Genomic DNA, 20,207 nt, shown 5'->3' with positions numbered 1-20,207 from the left:
TTTGCTGAGTCCAGCCTGCCAAGCATAATAGGCCTAAGTGACCCTGAAAATCCTAAGGGAACCTGGGAGCTGTGGAAATTGCTGGTTCCAATTAGTCCTCAGCTCAAACATAACATAAACTTGGATTAGCAGTAGGTTCTGGGATATACAAAGGAGTTTTCTGCTATAAGCAATTTCAAAAGTTGCGCTATCGTGCACTGTATGGATGGGCTTGGCCAGAAGTATATTTACTAATATTAAAAAGAATGTCATAAATAGCAACAAATAATTCCAAAGAGTAATCTCCTTATTAAATTCCTAGGGACACTTACCATTGCCTAGTTCCCAAGAAATGTTGTAACTCTTAGAAGAGCAGTAGTCCAGGAGCAACTGAGCATTAGAACTGTTCCACTGCAGATCTGCTGTTCGCAGTAAGGCATTTAGACCAAAGATCAAGTTCAATCCAGAACAATTTGCAAAAGTATACAGTATATCCACTGAGCTTCCTGAAAGACAAGAGTTGCAATGTAATGGTTAGAGCAGCACCACAGGGGTGAAGGCCTCCAGGTTTGCGCTTCATAATAAATTACTATTTCTGTTGCTAAACTGAAGGAATCCTCGTCCTAATGAGTAACTCAAATTATGAATAAAAGACAACAAAAGTGGACTGGCAAATTAAAAAAAAAGCAGTCAGGGTAATTTCATTTGCTTCAACTGTTAAGTCAAATCCCATGGAAGGTACTAGAAGTTTTGCTCTGGCCCTAGGTTTTTTTCAAGTGAACTGGGGGAAGGACAGCACAGCTGGCCCTCGACATGCGCAAGCCAGACCATCACAGGGAACGTAGGCCCCGCTCTCCAGAGTCTAAATATCTACTAGCAAATTCAGTCGCAAAATATTTTGGTAAAAAAAAAAAAATTGGTAAATTTAAATATATTTAAAACATTTTTTTTGAAAAACTCATGTATACGATTAACTTTAAATACATAGAATTTTAAATTAAAAACTGGCCCAGGGCTGCAGGGCTGTGGTTTCCAAACTTTGTGCCAAGGCACCCTAGAGAGCCACATATTTGCTAGCGGACATGGTTGTCAGATTTAGCAAGGAAAAATACAAGACATCTAGTTAAATTTGAACTTCAGATAAATAATGAATAATTTTAGTGTATGCATAATGCAATATTTGATAAATACAATAAAAAATTATTGTTTCTCTGACATTCGGATTGAACCGGGCAACCCTACTCATGGGGGCACTGTAGAATCTTTTAAAATCGTAAAAGAAACACATCAGCATCTGTTGGACATGATGAGAATTATTACTGTTAGGGTGTTTGGACCTAATAACCTAAAACAACTTAATAATTGAAATGTTTCAGTATTTCTTTTGGGTGAGGTATGCCATGAAAAAAAAGTACTGAGTCACTCAAGTGCCGTAAAAGTTCGGGAACTTTCGAATTCAGCTTTTAGCTAATCTGTGATCACTTATTTGAGATTGGCAAGAATGTGATTGATTTTTAGTTTAAATCAGTTATATGCTAATTAAGTTCTTAAGATTTTTCAGGTACATTTAGTGATTTGCTATATAGAAGTTCACTTTTGAACTCTCCTAGTTTTTTTTAAAAAAAATCTCTGTCAAATTTATACCCTGACTTCTTAAAAGTGACTTTGTTTTTGTTTTCTTTCTAAGTCTTTGGCCTGAATTATTTGAATCACCACAGCAGCGAAACCCTAGATTTAATACTGCCGATAAAAGCTGAGGGGCAGGAATGACCCCAAGTAAGGCGTTTTACGTGTTTTTGATGTTTGCTGTGTCACCATTTCCATAAAATTGCTGCCTGTCATCAAAGCCTCACAGACCCTGGGTTTGCTAAGCTCTCTGAGCCCTGTAGCTCAGCATCCCACTGGATTCTAGGACAGCACAGGCCTTTGGAATTATTGAGTTCTCCCCAAACTGCCACCCTCATTTTTCTCTGAGCAAACTGACACCCCCCAAAAATGAAGTTCTTTGCTCAATATCTCATAGCTATTTGGTGGCAGTGCCATTACTAGAGCCTGTTATCAAGGCCCTGGGACTGCCTTAGTTACAGCTATATTTTAGCCTTATGTATTGCAGAAAGTGTCCTGGATCAGGAACCATAAGTCCTGAGCTCCAGCCCCAACTCTCCCACTTACAAACTGAAGGGCCGACCCCTTTACCCAGCTACAGATCTACAATCCTGAAACTAGTTACCTACCTCATAAAACCAAGGTAGAAACAACACATGTGTGAAAACCCTTTGTAAATCATAAAACACTCTTACAGATATAAAGCACTGTTGTTGCCCATCCCCTTTGCAAAAATTATGGCATTTTCAGAAAACCTGAAATGTTTGCATTTCAGAGTATTTATTCAACTCATACTTTACTCTTCTTCTATTTTTTCATTTTTCCAAATGCGCTGGAATATATGTAGCTTGAAATTCTATCATATGCCCCCTGTAACATAATAGTAACATCTCCTATAGTAAGGAATGTAATCACTGAGTTTAAATCTAGTCTTTCAAAAAACCAAAACAACAAAAAACCATCTGGCCTATTTCCTCCTCAAAATAAGAATAGTAAGAAAACTCATAGCAATTATTCAATTCTCAATCATTATCCAATCTTATCTCTTACTGTATGAGAGGATTGGAAGATCCCTAGGACAAAGACAATCTAAATGACACATTAAAAATTGGCACTGACTATTTCTCTGGTATTATTCCATGTGCATTCACATACGTGTGTCCAGCATCCCGTGTGAGAGTGGGTGGTAGGGGTGGAGGAGTAGGGTAATGAGGAAGAGAGGTAGAGAAAGAGAACAAAGAGTTAACTCATTAAATATGATTATTTTAATGAGAGTCCTTCCTGCTGTCACACCCAGACTTATATCTGTAACATTGTTTCCTTTTCCTGTCCAAACAGGTTTAAAGTGTGAGTTTATATTCTCATGACAAATGTTTCTGTCATCTTCTACTTAAGTGAAACACACCACGCAATGGGCCCTATAATTAGAAAACTTACCTGTATCTTCCAGGACACCCATTTTAAAGGTGTAGGTCACTAAGCAATTAATGAGTTCTCACCACAATAGACGTTTACTATCTCTTCCATCATATGATATCACCCTAAGATACTCAGGCATTACCAGCTTCAGCCATGAATGCAGAACAATGTGTGGGAACACCCGGCTTCTGAGATACTTATCATTATAATGAGTTGGTACCCAGAACAAACACAGTAGTTTCCTATCTATATGTTTCTAAGACATGTAAATTAAAATAGAGAATTTCAAACCAGAGGTCAAATATTTCCAAATATAAATAAACTATCTGTACCTGTTGTACATTTTAGCAGTGCCAGCAGGGTAGCTGGAGTTATACTGACATAATTACGACATAGTTAGTAAAGGCGATTTCCCTCGGTATAGAAACTATGAATGTCCAAGTCCCAGAGGCAGGAAAAGATGTTGGAAACCTGCCATCTTGGTTCCAGAAAGATCATGTGAGGTAGCAAAACTTTTTAAAGAAAAATTGATGATAAACTGGTGTAATGTTTAACATGATAAAAAAAAAAAAAGCAGGACTCTATAGATTGCCTAATACTCTGAGGTCTTCTCCCAGTAGGCCTATATCATAATGATTTATTACAAGTGAGACTTTATTGCTGTGGGTCTCTTGTACTTTTATTACTTCTTTAACGGGATCTGAGATGGCCCTGCTTTATGCCAAATGCCACTCAACTATAGATTATATTATTCATGTGTCAGTGTATGCACCCATCCCCAACTTTAAAATACAAAAAAAAAAAAAAAAAAATTTAGAGAACTACATTATCTATTAGCATATAACCTATTTTCTGATTTCTTATGTGTCACATTTTTTCTGTCCTTTATAAATAAAAAATATAAAAATAAAAAATCTATTTGACACACTGAAATCTAGATGTTATACAGTAAAATCTTATAAAGATAAAAAATTTACTTTCGATAATGTACTTTTAGAAATGTTGAGTAACCCAAATTAACTTCAAGATACTTAATTTTTAAAAAGTCAGAAGAAGACGCACAGTATCTGAGCAGGTTATTTCCTTAACTGAGATCCGGGGCAAGATCATCCCCTAGATAGATATACAACATTAACTTTCGGATAAAAATACATTTCATAGTTAAATAAGGCTCACTTGTTTCAGTTGCTTTAAATCCTTGTGTAACAATGTCATATCATTTTGAAGACTGGAAAACTGTTTCAGTGGATGTAAATAAATTTCTGGTTAGTTGAGCTAGTCCTGTGTTTTGCAAAGCCACAGAAGAAAGAAAAAGAGAGAGCTGCTTGATGGACAAGACGGTCTGGTCTGAGCCAGGATTCCCCTGCTTGAGGATATACCAACTTATAATAGGGGTTGCTTCTGGGAGGAAGAGAGAATGGACAAGGTGTAAATGCTTTTTGCATTTTATTCTTCACACTTTTATATTTTATTTTTACACAAGGAATGTATTCATGTCTTCCTTGATTTCCTAGTTCTTCAGAAAAGTTTAGGTCATTATTAGCTTGTGAATGAATGATTTTAATATTTCATTCTGTGGCTAGTCAGCAAAGTCAGGTGAAGAAAAGAAAAAAAAAATTGGGGGGGGGTGTTTAAAATTTTCCCATTAACTCTCGATAATATTTGAGTATTATGCAGCTTTGTATAATTACTGTAGGGCTTATTAGATTCAAGCCCAAGTTCAAGTTATCCAAATATTTTAGGAGCCGGGACATCTGCAGGGTGCTGTTCATTCCTTACTTGAGTAGGTGCTATTCTTGAACTTTTTCTGATACTGTTCTCTGAGCAGCAATTGCTCCTGGAATGGCCATTCCAACTGTAACCTCTTCTCCACATCAGAAGGGATGAATCCAGATGTGCAAATATCTACAAATGGAAGATAATTCAGAGAATCTATTATCACATTGATGAGGTTGAAATCCTATACATTTATTTAGTTGGCTGTTTATGTGACTAAAATAGGATAATTAAGTTTCCGTTTGTTAGGTATGAAATCAGAGAAAATATATTCTGTTATATACGTCAATTTTCTGGCTAACTGGTCATCACAAAAACAAAACAAAACAAAACAAAACAAAAAGTACCCAAAGGGCAGGTTTCCTAAGAAACATTGGACACACTGGACACACTGGTACACTGGATATAATTTCAAGTTATTTAACAATTCAGAAGGCTCCTCAAAAACTTGGAATTACCAGAGAATCCCACTGAAGAAAACATAATTCAGTTCTCTTAAGGTTCACCTTCAAAACACTTAGAAATTTGTTTTACGTGGACTGTGTCTGATATGTGGTGATTTCCTCTTGGCATAACAGTACGCAGGAAATGTTGACTTTTTTCCCTTCAAATTTGGTAACATCAAAGTTTCTGAGATCACAACACGTGCACTTTGAAAACCCACCACTATCCTGTCAGACAGACTGTGTTTCTTTATCACAAGGCAGCAGGGATGCTGGGCGCTTGCTGCCAGGGCTGGTGGACATGCCAACCACTTCCTTTCTGGGAAACTGCACATTCTGGTTTTCTGGCAGCCGGTGCCTTATCCATCCCCATGTGCACAAAGAATGTTTCAGAGGCACTTGGATAATCCCAGGGACCCCCCCCCTCGCCCCCACCAAACAGGATGAAAAAAGTTAATGAGCAAAGGACAGTTTCCGGACAGTTTCTGGTCTAAACTTATGAGACATATGACTGGTGGGAAAGGGCCAAGTCTAACCATAAACTATTCCAACGTGTTATTTCAAGAGAATCCTCCTGCTTTTTTTCTAATTACTATTCTATCAATTTTGGCCCAGTTACTGATTAACTGTTCTAAATACTTCTTAACCAAAAAAAAATAAACAGAAGGAAAATGTGTAACATATGAAAAAATGAAATATTCATTAATATATGCATTATACTTATATTACTATAATTCATAATGTATATGACATTTAAATTTTTTTAAGATAATGATTTAACTTCCCTTTGATGTCTGTATGGCACTTAATGAAAAATGGGCAAATCCTTGTGGTTCCCTAGGGGCAGGTTTCTCAGGTGAAGCTCACAGACTTCCAATATCAGAATTACCTGAGGAACTTGCTAACCTTGGAACTAAGGCTGGAGCCTAGGTATGTGAATATTCAAACTCACTCCAGGAGATTATGTATAGTGAATAAAGTTTGAGAACCACTGCTCAATAAATTAAGTCTTAAAATCCTCTCTTAGGAGCAGAGTATATCTCACGTCCTCTTGGTATGCCTTTCATCCACATTCTAGTTCCACAATAAATGGGTTTCAACCCATTACATCTTCAACTAGAAATTACTCTCTTCAGTTTGAGACATTTCTCCCCACATGCTCCCTCTGGGCAGCTCTGTCTGTCAGCTACTTTGTTGTTATTTACCCACAGTTAACTCTCAGTCGTGCATGGCACACCTTATGGGACGGTTCACATTTCATGAAAACATCAGGAGGAGGAAACCTGCACACTGCTCCTCCTTCCAGGTAGGCGCCTCCACAGGTCAGCTGGGAGCCCTTCCTTTCTTATTGAATGCTCATGACTGACTCAAGTTAAGAAAATATGTGGTTAATCTTTAAATTTTTTCACCTTGCTTGGATTGAGATTGCCAGTAAATCCTCTCTTCAAAGCTTGGTTCCTTCTTGGGATCAAAAATTAGGAAGTCTGTCTTGGTGCCACCAAATCTCAGGTATGCAGGAGACAAACCTCTGGCCAAAGTACGAAGCTTTGCAGAACTGTTATGAAGACAAGCAAGAAATTAGAATGATTTTTTCTGTGATAATCCAGTCAAACAGGTTTACTTCCTTCTCTTTCAGTGGACTTATTTCTTCGTGTCTAGCTATACAGGCCTTGGAGAGAGAAGTCATGTTGTTATATTAGGGGAATGGTCTCAATCCGAATGGTTCTAATTGTGAGGTTGCTCTTCTAGACACCTGGAGACAACCTGGAGCTCTTCGGCAAGAGGTTGTATTTTAACTTGACAAGTAGAATAGTGTTCAGTGCTTTCAGAAAACTCATAATGTCTTATGATTGATGGAGGAAAAGAGGTGAGAGAGTGGAGATGACAGGAAAGATGACTCTGTGTTTCTTTGAAAAATAGATCGTCTTCAAAAATTTATGTTCCCAGAGAAGTTCACAAATGACTTGTGATTCTTTCTCCTCTCCCTAACCACCTCCCTCCCCCAAAGAAAACAATCTTTTTTAATTTAAGTCAAATAGCTTAGAATTATATAAGGTTCCAATTCCTATCACTGACACTTCCAATTTGAGCAATTCAAATGCATATCTCATCAAGTCAAAAATGCTCCTGATAGGTGCCTGTCAGCTGCTCAGCATGGTACCAGGTGCTACAGAATGGAATTAGGATTTATAATCCCTTCCCTCAGAAGGATGAAGATGTCATAAATATTTAAGTGAACAAAACTAAGAAAGCAGAAGACCCAAGTAACAGGGACCCCTGCCAAACGTTGCTGAAGTCTCACGCATGTGATCCTGGCCACGCTGCTCTCTGGAACGCTCTTAAAACACATAAAATCAATGCTGTGTAGTTCTCAGATTGGCCTGATTTTAGTTTACATCTGGATTTATTTCAAATAAAAAAAATCACTCCAGGAAAATATCTAATTGCCAATACTTCTTAATATCCTAAGAATTAAAGACCTGACCTAAAATTTAAAATTTTAATATATGCTCCTGTTTAACTATATATAATGCTACGAAAAATTTTCAAAAGATTTATTTATGCTTAGAAAAGAGAAATTAAAAGATGGAAATTAATGAAAGAATAAGTATCCTGCATTAAAAAACCTCGGCAAGTTCTCCTCACCATTTATATTCATAACTTGAGAGTTTATTATTGTACTATCTGGGCACTTTTTCCTTTATGAGCCTGTTTCTCCACAAATTTTTTTTAAAAGAATTATATGTTATGAAGCTATTTATTTAAAGATAAATATGCCAATATTACATGTGAAAACATTTTCTTTGAGCTAAAAACTTATTTTCTTGGAGTCTGTGCATCTTAAAAGAAGTTAAAGTATTTTCATGAGCCCTTGAACATATGTGGGTCTGGCAGGAGGAAGCGCGACGCAAAGCGAGACTTCAGAAACGTAATCGACCTGGAATTCACCCTGCCTGAAATACCTGACAGCACCAGAACTCTAGAAGGATGGCGTCTGCCATGGAGTCCTCTAAACCACTTGAAAATAAATGGAAATGCTAACTTGGACTAAGCGAGGATTCGGAAGAAAGCCAATTCCACTCTGCTATAAACCCAAAGAAATAAACTGCAGGGAGGGGGGAACAGAGCATTATTGTTTAATGGGTACAGTTTCAGTTCAGAAGGTGAACGTTCTAACATGATGGTAGTGATGATTGCACCATAATGTGCATGTATTTAATGCCAGTGTACTACATGCTTAAAAATGGTTAAAATGACAAATTTTATTTAGTATATTTTACCACAATAAAATGAACAAACTGTAGACATAGTGTCATTTCAACAATGAAACAATACCTATAGAAGGAGATAACAGTGATTACTATGTGGTGAAATGGATGATAGACCCTTTTCTATTGCTTTTTTGTATTTTACAAGTTTTTTAATAATAGGCACATATTTTAATTTATGCAGGGTGGTTTAGTGAGTGTGTTTTTGTGTATGTATGTGTGTGTGTGTGTTTAAGATAGATGAAGAAACAAAAATTTACTTAAAGGAGATATAGCCATCCATTAGTTTTTCAATATATAGTTACTGCAGGCCCACTTCGTGGAGGCATTATGCTCCTTGCTAGGAATATGAGGGCAAATGAGACAGACACAGCTGCTGTTCTCATGTAATTTATACTCTAATGATATAGATGAACAAGTAAACAGGCAATTCCCAAACGGTGCTATGAGAACAAAGGGGACATTAACTCAAACTTTGGGTTGGGGCAAGGGGTGGTTGGAGGTTTTCCAGGGGAAAGGGCTTCACTGTTGGACATCTGTAAGGAGTAAATCTCAGCCAGATCAAAAATAGTGAGGTGGGATCAAAAGAAGTGTTCCAGGTGTAGGGAAAAGTCTGTGCAAAGACCAGATGCCTAAGAGCATATGGCACCACTAAAGGGCTGACAGATGTGGCCAGAGCCTAGAGAGTGGAGCGTGGAGTTCCTGGGAGAGGATAAACTCCAGAGGCAAGCAGGTCCATATCGATCCTACCCATAGGCCACCACGCCTAGCAGTACAATGGGGAGCCATGGAAGGATTCAAAGCAGTGGAGTGAGCTCACCAGACTCTTATTTTAGAAAAGAATCTCAGGCTGCAGGGTAAACAACTGAATAGCAGGACCAAGACTGGGGTCATGTTAATGTGGACAGAAAGTAATGGGCCAAGGTGGGGTGAGGTAATGAAGAGAAGCGGATAAATTCAAGATACATGTGGAGGTAGAAACACTAGATTTGGTATTTAATTGGATGTGGGAGAAGAGTCAAGAATTACCCATGGGAAGCATCTTGGAAGAAGGTAATATTATTTGCTGAGATGAAGAATATGTGACAGCTTGGAGAAAGGGATGAAGGGGCGGAGGGGGGGCTCAGTTTTGTAGAATTCTAGATGCCAATGCAACAGTTCCCCTTTCATCAGGCCGAAACATGTTTCCATCAGGCCTTAGGCCATGTGCGTCTGGAGCTCAGAAGATACATAGGTAAGATATTAGGATGGAGAGTCCTCAGTCTGAGTCGGTGACTAGTAACACCAGCCCACAGATGAGGAGATATGGCCCTAAAACTAATACAAGGTACTTCCTCAGAGTCTCTCCAGGATGATCTTGTTCTACTACCTTTGGCCAGACACTGATTCTGGGCCTTGGCATTTTGGTTGTGTTTGATGATAGAGGAAGCCCATTTATATCAGTGTGAATGATATTTGTAAACTGGTGAGAGGCTGGTGCTTTCTGGGAAGAGGAAGTAAAACTAGCAACAGGCAGAAGGAGCTGTTGCATCGTAAGATGTGCATTTGTGCACAGCTGGGGGCAGATGCTTGAGGACAAGTAGTGAATATACCACCTTGGGTCATTCTCCATCACATTACCCTACCTTTATTTCCTTTGTAGCATTCACCACTCTGAAATTAGCTTGCTTATTTGTTTCTGGTTTACTATCTATGCCAGATCCTACCCTGAAGTAAAAGCAGGGACCTTACCTGTCTGGCTCATCAGAATCTCTGTACTACCTAGAGAAGCATCTAGATCAGTGCCTGGCACACAGCTTGTGCTTAATAAATACTGTGTCAGTGAATGAACAGTCAAGTTCAGCCTGCTGAAAGGGCAAGTGGGGCCAGACAAAGACTGTTTTCTAAACAAAATTGAAACCCGATGAATGCTATGGCTCCTGCCAAGTAAAGGAAATCACATGCTTCAAAGTATTAGTATTAAGGACCTTTCTGTTTGTCTTCTTTGCAATGGAATATTTTCTTGTTTTGAGAATACAATATTTATGCCTTCTGACAAAAATCAGATTTAAAACAGCTGCAAAACTTCTCAAAAAATTAATCAAAGGTCCAGTATTTCTATCATACAGAGGAACAAGAAAGGGAAATAAATCTACCACCGCCACAGGGCCATGGAAATAACAAAAGGACACGTAAAAATGCAGCAGCTGCAGATATCCCATTTCCGGAACAGATTGTTAGGGGAAAGAAAAGTCTGCAGGTATTTTTATCTTAACTTACGTAAAAATAAATTCCTCATGTCTGACACAAAAGCGAAGGTGTGCTGGAGCCGGTATTGTACTGATCCCTACTACCTCATAAGAGCCAGTGGTTAAACTTTGAGAACCCCTGTTAAACTGCTGGAAGTTAGAGATTAGCCATGGTGGGAGTATTTACACCACAGGCATAAGGAAAAAAAACTTACATCAGTCTCCCTCCTCTCAGAGATCTGGCTGTTAAACGTTTCCTAGCACACTACTGCAGAAAGAGTAATTCAAGCATGGAAGTGGGTGAGACCACTCAGGAGATTACAGGAAGTGCAAGAAGGTCTAGGTCTAAAGCCTGAGGAACATCAATGTTTAAGACAAGGTAAAGAAAGAGATGGAGAAGAATCGTTAGAGAGGTGGGGGACACCCCCGGAAATGGAAATGACACAGACCCAAAGGGATGAGAAAATATTTCAATTGTCAGCATTGCTAAATGCTTCCAGGAGACCGTGTTAATTTGCTGAAGCTGCAATAACAAAGTACCACAACTAGGTAGTTTAAACAAGGGAAATTTGTTGTTTCATAGTTCTAGAGGCTAGAAATTGATAATCAAGTTGTTGGCAAGGCCATGCTCCCTCTGAAAGCACTGAGGAAGGATCTCTCATAGCTTCTGGTCATTCCTTGTAGTGGCATAACTCCAATCTTCACATGGCATTTCTTTTGTGTGCATGTCTGTCTCCAGATTCCCCTTTTTAGGACATCGGTCACATCAGATTAGGGCTCAGCCCATTCCAATAAGACCAATTCTTAACTAATTGTGTCTGCAATAAAACTCTTTTCAAATAAGGTCACATAGTAAGCTATTAGGGGTTAGGAATTCAACACATAAATTTTTGGGAGGACATCCAAAAATTCAACCCATAACAGAAAGAATAAGATAAGGATTGAAAAGTGTTCATTGGATTTTGTAATAAAATAAGGTCATTAATGACGTTGGAGAGATTGGCTTTATGACACAATGATGGGGTCATCATGAGGGTGGAACAAGGAAGGAATGGGCAGTAAGGAAAGCTCCAAAGGGGGAGAGGAGAAAGAGAGCAGTTGCTCCAAAGGCATATGTGCAGGGAGGTGTTTGGGATGGAAAAGGCTTGAAGATGTTTCTATACTAAGAGATAAAAGGAATGAGATTAAAGATACAGGTAACAGAAGAAATGACTAATAGAATAAAGTCTTTTGGGAAGGAGGAAGGGACAGGGTTCAGAGCAGAGCAGAAGAACTGGCCTAAGAAGAGAGAAAGGAAGAAAGGTAGACATAGCCATGACATGTCTGCAGTTTAGATGTCAGGAAGAAATGGAAGTTCCTGTCTAGTGACTTCATTTTCTTTGGGAAACAGAAATGTGTTCACAGGCTATGGGTGACGAGGTAGAGATGGGATCAGAGTTTTAAAGGAAGTGGAGAATGAGAGAGACAGGGAAATGAAGAGTTAAGGGGTAGCACTAAGAGCCAAGTAAGTCTGGAGGCCAAGAATTTATAGCGTGACATCAATCTGTATGGCTGGGAGATTCCCTTCCACCCCCAAGGGCTCAATAGCCCAGCTAACTAGGGTGGTCACTGAGGTTGGAAGGAGAGGCAAATACATAAATAGGGTTGATTAACATGTATTACAATTCATGATCAAATAATATCTTTCATTTTTAGAATTTATGGTCACCCTATAGATTCCAAAGAGGAAAAATACAGTCAGAGTAAGCTAGGTTTGGGGTTTTGACAGGAAAAATGGGGCAGGGATGTGGGATATTATCACAAAAGTGGTTCATGTGATAAATCAACAAGTCCAAAATAAGAAACCCATATACTGAAGAAGTAGAGAGAAGAGAAGGCTGTTCAGCAGAGGTATTAAAAAATAGTTGTGGTGGGATCCACAGAATGAAAGAGCCAAGAGGCTCCAAGAATGGGAGATTTTAAGTTAAGATTTCAGATGCTGCAAGATTCTTAGTGATGAAATGAGTCATTTTGCAGCTGTGACATTAAGTGGCTGCAGTGAAAAAAAGTGACATGTTTAATGTTTGTAAATGTCCATGGTGTAAATATTCCCACCAGGGCTGATTTCAAGCTACCAGTGTTGATGTCACTGAATAGGGAGTTGGAAAGAGATGCACACATTTCACAGCTGGTGCAAGGTGGTTCCAGTACAACACTGAGTAAAGGTTGTTTTAAAATGTAGGCCAAACAGCCATACCACCCTAAACAAGTCTGATCTCATCTGATCTCCGAAGCTAAGCAGGGTCAGGCCTGGTTAGTACTTGGATGGGAGACCACCTAGGAAGACCAGGTGCTGTAGGCATTAAAAAAAAAGAGTGGGCCAAGACATGGAAACAACCAAGTGTCCTTTGATAGGTGATTGGATAAAGAATATGTGGTACATATATACAATTAAATATTAGTCATAAGAAGAGATGAAATACTGCCATTTGTGGCAACAGCATGGCTGGATCTTGAGATAATCATGCTAAATGAAATAAGTCAGATGGAAAAAGTCAAGAATCATAGGATTTCACTCATATGTGGGATATAAAACCGAAAGCAACAAACAAGACAAAATCTCATAGAAACATATAACAGTTTAGTGGGTACCAGAGGGGAAGAGGGGAGAGGAGAGGAGAGGTAGGAAAGGGTAAAGGGGGTCAACTATACGGTGATGGAAGTAGACTTGACCTTGCATGGTAAGCACACAATGCAATATACAGATGATGTATTATAGAATTGTACACTTGAAATCTATATAATTTTACTAACCAATGTCATCCCAATAAATTTACTAAAAAATGTGGGTGTGAAGAAATTGAGAGACAGTTTATTCAAGTGGACTTGAAGTTACCTAGGATGATGATGGGATGTGGGAGTGCAGGAGAAACTGAGATTGGTACCAGTCTTTATCAGTAAAGAGAAGCGAGTGAGAGGGGAGCAGAGTGTGGTGACGAGGAGCATAGGATGAGAGCCAGCCATGGCGACAGTGAACCTCACGCTGGAGTCAGGACAGTCGTGGCGACAGTGAACCTCACGCTGGAGTCAGGACAGTCGTCTCCAGCATGCATCAGCTTAGTCCAAACTGAGTGTTTTGAGTACTTCACATAGATTATTTCATTTAATCCTAAAACAACCCAATAAGATAGGTATCATCGTCCACAATTTACAGACAAGGAACTTGAACAAAAGGAGGGTAAATAATTTGCCCAAGGTAATGAGCCAATAAGGATTTGAACCATAGCAGTCTGGAGTTCAAACTGATGGGCAGTTATTTAGAAACTGCACCGGGGAATGAGACAAGGGCTGCAGCACGGGAGAAGGCCCAGCTTCTGCTCCAAAGGGCTACTCCAGAGAAGGAGCCATGACTACTTCTTTGCGTGGGTCTTCAGAGAGGAGCCGAGCTTTGCTAGGGCAAGGCGGTGGCAGGAATAGTATAGGAGGATGGAACAGGGTTACCATGCAAAGGGCTCTAGGAAGCACAATGGAAAGTTTGGGAGGGGAGAGAATGAGTACTCAACAGGAGGGAGCACTTCTGAGGGGTCAGAAAATGTGAGTCTGTGCATGGCTCTGATCGTTCTCAGTCCTCTGTTTCTCTGTGGTTATTTCTGTAAGCAGCAGGCAAAGAGAGGGCCTCTGGCCCGTTCCAAGGTCGGTTATTAAAACATGCGCTTGACACTGATAAGTGCTGTATCAAATATTAAAAGCAACTTTATCAATGAAGGTGCAGGAATTTGATGATTGAAAGTTATTGTTAATAAATAGTTATCAAATTGGCAAAAAGGGACGAACTTTGCCAAAGAAAAACAAGCAAATCCTATGAAAAGCAAGGTAATTCTTACTGCAGTCGCTGTTTAGCACCACATTTTTGCTCTGCAGTACTGTCACCTCTGCCACTGACTTAGTGCTCTACACCGAATGGGGACTGCACCATCCAGTACAGTAACCACCTGCCACATGCGGCTGTTGAGCACTTGAAATGTAGCTAGTCCGAATTGAGATGTGAGTAGAAAATACATACCAAATCTTGAAGACTTGGTTCAACGAAGAATGTAAAACATCTCATGAATATTTTTATATTGATTACATCTTGAAATATTATTTTAAATAGTTTACGTTAAATAAAATATATTAGTAAAATTAATTTCACCTATTTCTTTTTATCTTTTTTAAACATGGCACTAGAAAAGTTTTAATTACAGAGCTTGCATATGAGGCTCACGTTCTGTTTCTATTGAGCAGTGCTGGTCTCAACCCTCCCATCCTTGAGATCCAGGGCATCTTTGGAGCTTCACATAGTCAGGCTTAGGAAGTTCTTGATTGGGTAGTTGATTATACCTCTGGGAAGAGGGCAAACTGAAAGGATGCTTCTTTACAATTCTAGATTGTCCTATCATGGGCATTTAAATTCTGTGTACTCTGTTTTCTAATTGCAAATGTGAAAAAAAAAAATCTGTTTGTCATCATGGGAAATAGAACCATGCTGTCTGATTAAATTTGCTTAGGCCTCTTGGGAGGCACCCCAATCCTCTGCTCTCTGATCAGTGCTCCTTTTCATTATATCAATCTTCCCAATTTGTTTCTGGACAATCTTTTTCTACAATATCCTACCCTGTTGCCTTTAAAAAATTCTAAACTGCTTTACTTTTTTTGCATTTACTTTTGGTTCTGCAATTAGCATCTGTTTTCAAATTCTGCTCCTTCCTGTAATGGCTGGCTGACCACGAGCAAGTTATTGTAACTCCCTAAGGCTCAATCACTACATTTTTATAATGGGGATAATTATAGTACTGACCTCAGAGTTTTGTATCAAGGACTAAATTAATACATCAGAGGTGCTTAGAGCAGGGCCTGGCATATGACAAAGGCTCAATTAGTATCATCTAGGTTTATTATCCTCTCCTTCTTAGTACTTCAGCTTTCTTCTGCTCAGTTTTGCAGTCTTCACCCGAGCATCTTCATTTTTGAGGACCTGTAATAAAACAAGGCTCATCTCACCCTCTGCTCCTGTGAACAGATATTAAGCTTAGTGTTGTCTTCTGAGATGAAAGCTAAATGTTTTGTCTGCTGAGATGGCCAAGACACTCTTGGCACTGTGCTAACCATCCTGGGGAGCTGGATCCTTAGACCCTAATTCAAAAGCTAGGTCTTAGATGAGAAGGAGAGGGAGCTCCTGCCTCTTTGAGCTGCAGTCTTTTAGATCTCAGCTAGGAAGAGTGTGGGTTGCAGATGCCTCTTGGGACATCTTCGAAGACAGCTTTTGCTAAAGAAGGAACCTGGAGTAGCCAGGAGCCAGCCCTGGAGAGAAGCCCACATGAACAGTAATACACTGTTTTGTAAACCAAAAAGCAGTTTTATTGATTGCATGCTACGCTTTTTTGGTTTTCATTATCGGCCATCATTTAACAAAAAGTTGGGGGTCAGGGGGGAAGAAACAATACTTTGGGAAATGAAGAGACTGGGTTTAAGAAGAGGCAAAGGTATTGCACTCACTAAATGGCAGACTAGAAGAAGTTCTGTGTGTAGTTGGGGGTGGGCAGTGGGGAGTTGGGTGCTAGTCAGTTGATTAGTTTGACTATAGGGTTATCAGGCCTTGACCCCCAAAAGTAGGTTTTTTTTTCTTTTGGACCAGTTTCTCCAGGAAGGAATCCCTAAATGCCCTTCCTTGGGGAAGGAGTGGGCATATTCTGGCTTCAGCAGCAAAACAGGACTTGAGTTCTCACATTTCATTAAGTGGTCGTTTACTTAATCCCTCAGTTTTCAGTCAAGTGCCCTCACATCCTTTCTTCTCCTCTCACCCTCTCCCCTCAAGCTAGGGCTGGGGGCTCAGATATGGAGCCTTACACTTCAGGGTTTCTCCGGAGTAATCTTTCTGTCTCCCAACCAGCTGCTTCCTGTATCACCTTTTTATCCCTAAAGAGCAGGACAAAAAAATGGGACTTCTCTCCACCAGGAAATTCTCCCTCTCCTGCCAGAGGGGGAAAGATGGAGGTTCACTATGATTAAAAGAAACACACAGAGAACTGGTGAATGGTTAGCAAACGTTTGACATTTTTCAGAAAGAAGCAATTAGCTTAAATGATGAACACTTTGTGTCAAACACTGTGCTAAGTATTTATGTATTATCTCATCAAATCCTCATAACAATCCTAGGAGAAAGTTTTTACAGAAGTTTCATCCTAGAGGCGAGGAAATTGAAGCTAGAGTTGCCAGGTAACGAAGCCACTCAGCTTTGGCAGAGTTGGGAATCAAGCCAGTGTAATCTGACTGCCAATTTCTTAACCAGTAGGCTACCTGCTTTTATTTGCAGAATAAATGACTCAAATTAGTAACAGCACAGGAAGGACAGGATCTAGGCATTTGGCAATGGCGAGATTACCAGCTTCCTGGGTTGGTAGTGGTGTAGCCATCTCTGGAAGCTCTTATGACCTAGATGAGTGGCTTAGATGGCCTGGGACCCCTGTTGTCCCCCCAACTGGGGATCAGCCTGCACTCATGGGTTAGGGGCCAGTGTACTAGGTTTGGTCTTTCCCAGTCGAGACAGATATTACAGCCGATAAAGCAGTGCCACCACAATTTTCAGCCTTATCTTGGAGAGGTATCTTTTTATTAAGGCTCTGTGAGTCACTGCAATAGCCTTCCAGGTCTCATTTATTTGATATTTAGATTTTTTTAAAAAGTGTAGTATGAGAAATCTCTATAATTTGAGCTCGATTTAGCTATGAACCTAAAACTGTCTTTAAAAGTTATTTCGAATACATATATTACATATAACTTAAAAATTTTAAAATATATACGTAGAGTAAGTAAGCTTATTCTTTAAGGCCTTTTCCATTCGACTGTGTGTGTGTGTGTGTGTGTGTGTGTGTTTGTGTAAAACCTTCCTAACAGTTTGAGAGACAGAAACCTGGTCCACAGTCTCACTTGTCCTACACCGTGCAGCAAATTCAAGTGCTCACAGCCCTCCAGGTGCACTTGCCCGGGTCCCTCTTTATTTGGCTCTTAGTTGGCACTCGGTGAACACTGGCTGAATGAATGAAGTCGGGAGGCAAGAGCAGTATGGAGGGAGGGAGAAAGGGAGAGAGGGAGAAAGGGGTGGGGGGGGAGAGAGAGAGAGAGAGAGAGAGAGAGAGAGAGAGAGAGAGAGAGAGAGAGAGAGAATGGCAAAAGAGGCAAAAAAGAAAAAGAGACGAGGAGGCGAGTGGCCGTGGATGTCAGGACAGGAAAGGGCACAGGCGCACCGGGACCCGCAGGCAAGCGCTTACCCCAGAAATGTTAGGAACCGCGGGTCCGTGGCCAGGTTGGCGTCGATGGTGAAGGACAGGAACGCAGGGCTCACCAGGTGCACCGGCCGCTCGGTGGAGAAGTCCAGCTCCACGGCGTCCTCGGTTCGCGCGGGTCCCGCCTGGGCGCGAGAGTAGAGGACACCGAGCGGCCCCAGGAGCAGCAGAAGCGGCAGCGGCAGCGGCAGCCCGGGCTTCAAGCGCAGCAACATCTCGGGCTCACCTGGCTGGCCAACCGGCGAGCAGCCGTGCAGCAAGAGTCGAGCTCGGGCACTTCCTCTCGCCAAACCACAGCGCCCTTTTCTCCTTTCCTCCACCCGCTCACTCCGCCTTCCCCCTCCCACTGCGCCCTGCCTCCCGCCCACTGCTCCTCTTCTCCCCGCCCCGCCTCCCCCGCTCACTCCCACTTCCTCGCACGCTTTCTCCTCGGTGGCGGTCACGTCCACTCATGAAATCACTCACACCCATTCGAAAGGCGCAGACATGGCCAGGATCCAAGAGCCCAGGAAGCCTGGGAAGAGAGCGCCCTGTGAGGAGCGCGCGGCATCCCAGGGCAGCTTCCCGAAGCACAGTGTCCTATACACTCTAGTGGGAACACCAGTGCTTTCCCCTTCCAGGTCCTATTCGGTGGCGCCAGGTCTTCTGACCCTTCACTAAAGCCTTCAGTTGAGGATTCATCTCTTGTCTCATCACCTGACTTGCTTGTCACTTGAGCCTGCCAAAATCTGATTAACCCTTGTGTGCTCTAGCTAGCGAGCTGTTTCCCAGGCATCTTACTTTTGCCTGAAAGATCTGACCTGGGCATTGGCTAACCTGCAGCTGGAAGGAACACCTCCAAAAATTCCTTAACTTCTCATGAAAATCGCAGTTAGCAGAGCCTTAAAGCATCTGGTGCTCCAACATCTAAAACTCAGAAATGAAGGCTCTGAACAAGTGTGGGGTAGTGGCTGTTCCTTGAATTTGGAGCCTTTACCAAATTTCTCCTCTGTACATTCATCTTTAGCTGTTGGTCAAATCTTTCTTTGGTTTTCCTTTGATACTTCCATTGCTATATAACTATAACAAACACCATGCATTTAAGGCTTGCTATATGCCTGATATCCTAAAAGGTACTTTATCTGTATTCTCTCACTCTTCACAACTCTGCCAGGTGCGTATTATCCTTATTTTACAAGAGAAACCAAGCTCTGAGACATTAACATGTCCAACTGTCAGAATTGGGATGTGAAGGTAGTTACACAACCCGAAGCAGATAGTGGCCTATCTCAGCTGAAATGCGACTTCCTCAAAGAATCTTTGCCTGAAACTCCAGGCAGCTGACATCTCCCTGTGACACCATAACAACCCCCTCAACTTGCTAGAACATATTGCATTTGTCAGCACTGTAAGTGTTGCTCTGTGTTGGTTTCATCTACTAGATTATAAACTCCATGAAAGCAGAGGCAAGGTTTGTCTTATCTAGTACACTCATCAAACCCATGACATCACACTGGGCTCTTAGTAGAAATCGAATAGATATTTGTTAAATAAGCACGTAACACCAAAACCCTTAGAATTTTCCACTTAGATTGCATAATCAATAAAGCAATAAATAAAAATGAATTGTTTGAAATTTGTGTCTAGTTTGAATAGATCTGTCTATTCTTAAGCAATGTAAAAGTTAAATGGATAGTTAATTGAGGAGGGTTACAGTTTGGAGATTTTTTTGTGTGTATGTATCAGTTACTATTCTGCAGTGGGAATTAAATTCATGTCCTACAATTATACATAAGAAGAAAATTCATATGGAAACACCAAGCTACAGGAAATCATGTGGTGGTAGACATGGAGATAAAAAAGCGGATGCCTAGGCTCTCTCTGCCATGTCATGACATCGATCTTACATACCACCCCGAGCCCTTGTTGAGATGTCGGCTAGTGCGGTCCACATGTGAGTTCTAATATGGAAACTGGGAAAACATAAATGAGGAAGCGAAGAAGAGAGACTTGCATACATGATGATCCGTTGATTGAGATCAGCTGAGTTGTTGTCTCCCGGATCCAAGTTGTTTGGATTTACTGTGCCAGTTAAGAGGAATATATGGGCATATGGGAGGAAGAATATGCAACGATATAAATAGAAATTGTCATTTCAGAAACTTTTTATAATTAGACACCTTGCAGTTTTAAGGGGCATGAAATATG

The 20,207-nt window shown here is 40.6% G+C and overlaps 1 protein-coding gene and 1 pseudogene across 2 annotated transcripts in view; one reads left to right on the top strand and one right to left on the bottom strand.

Moving 5' to 3' along the window:
• Positions 1-18,350, bottom strand: part of HPSE (heparanase) — a 32,136-nt gene extending 13,786 nt beyond the window's left edge. Inside the window, exons 1-4 of one of the 2 annotated variants that reach the window (XM_016156260.2) lie at positions 18,006-18,350; positions 6,632-6,777; positions 4,783-4,908; positions 312-485 (exon numbers count right to left, since the gene is read on the bottom strand). In XM_016156260.2, coding sequence (XP_016011746.2) covers positions 312-485; positions 4,783-4,908; positions 6,632-6,777; positions 18,006-18,235 — 676 coding nt within the window. In that variant the 5' untranslated portion in view covers positions 18,236-18,350. The remainder of the gene's footprint in view (positions 1-311; positions 486-4,782; positions 4,909-6,631; positions 6,778-18,005) is intronic. The other variant, XM_016156259.2, reaches the window with a different exon arrangement.
• Positions 12,942-13,060, top strand: LOC118608979 (annotated as a pseudogene).
• Positions 18,351-20,207: the final 1,857 nt, after the last annotated feature.

Source organism: Rousettus aegyptiacus, unplaced genomic scaffold (genome assembly GCF_014176215.1).
Source record: "Rousettus aegyptiacus isolate mRouAeg1 unplaced genomic scaffold, mRouAeg1.p scaffold_m13_p_10, whole genome shotgun sequence".
Classification (NCBI taxonomy): Eukaryota; Metazoa; Chordata; class Mammalia; order Chiroptera; family Pteropodidae; genus Rousettus; species Rousettus aegyptiacus.
Note: the sequence above shows the minus strand (reverse complement) of the source record. Positions and strands in the feature narration are given on the sequence as shown.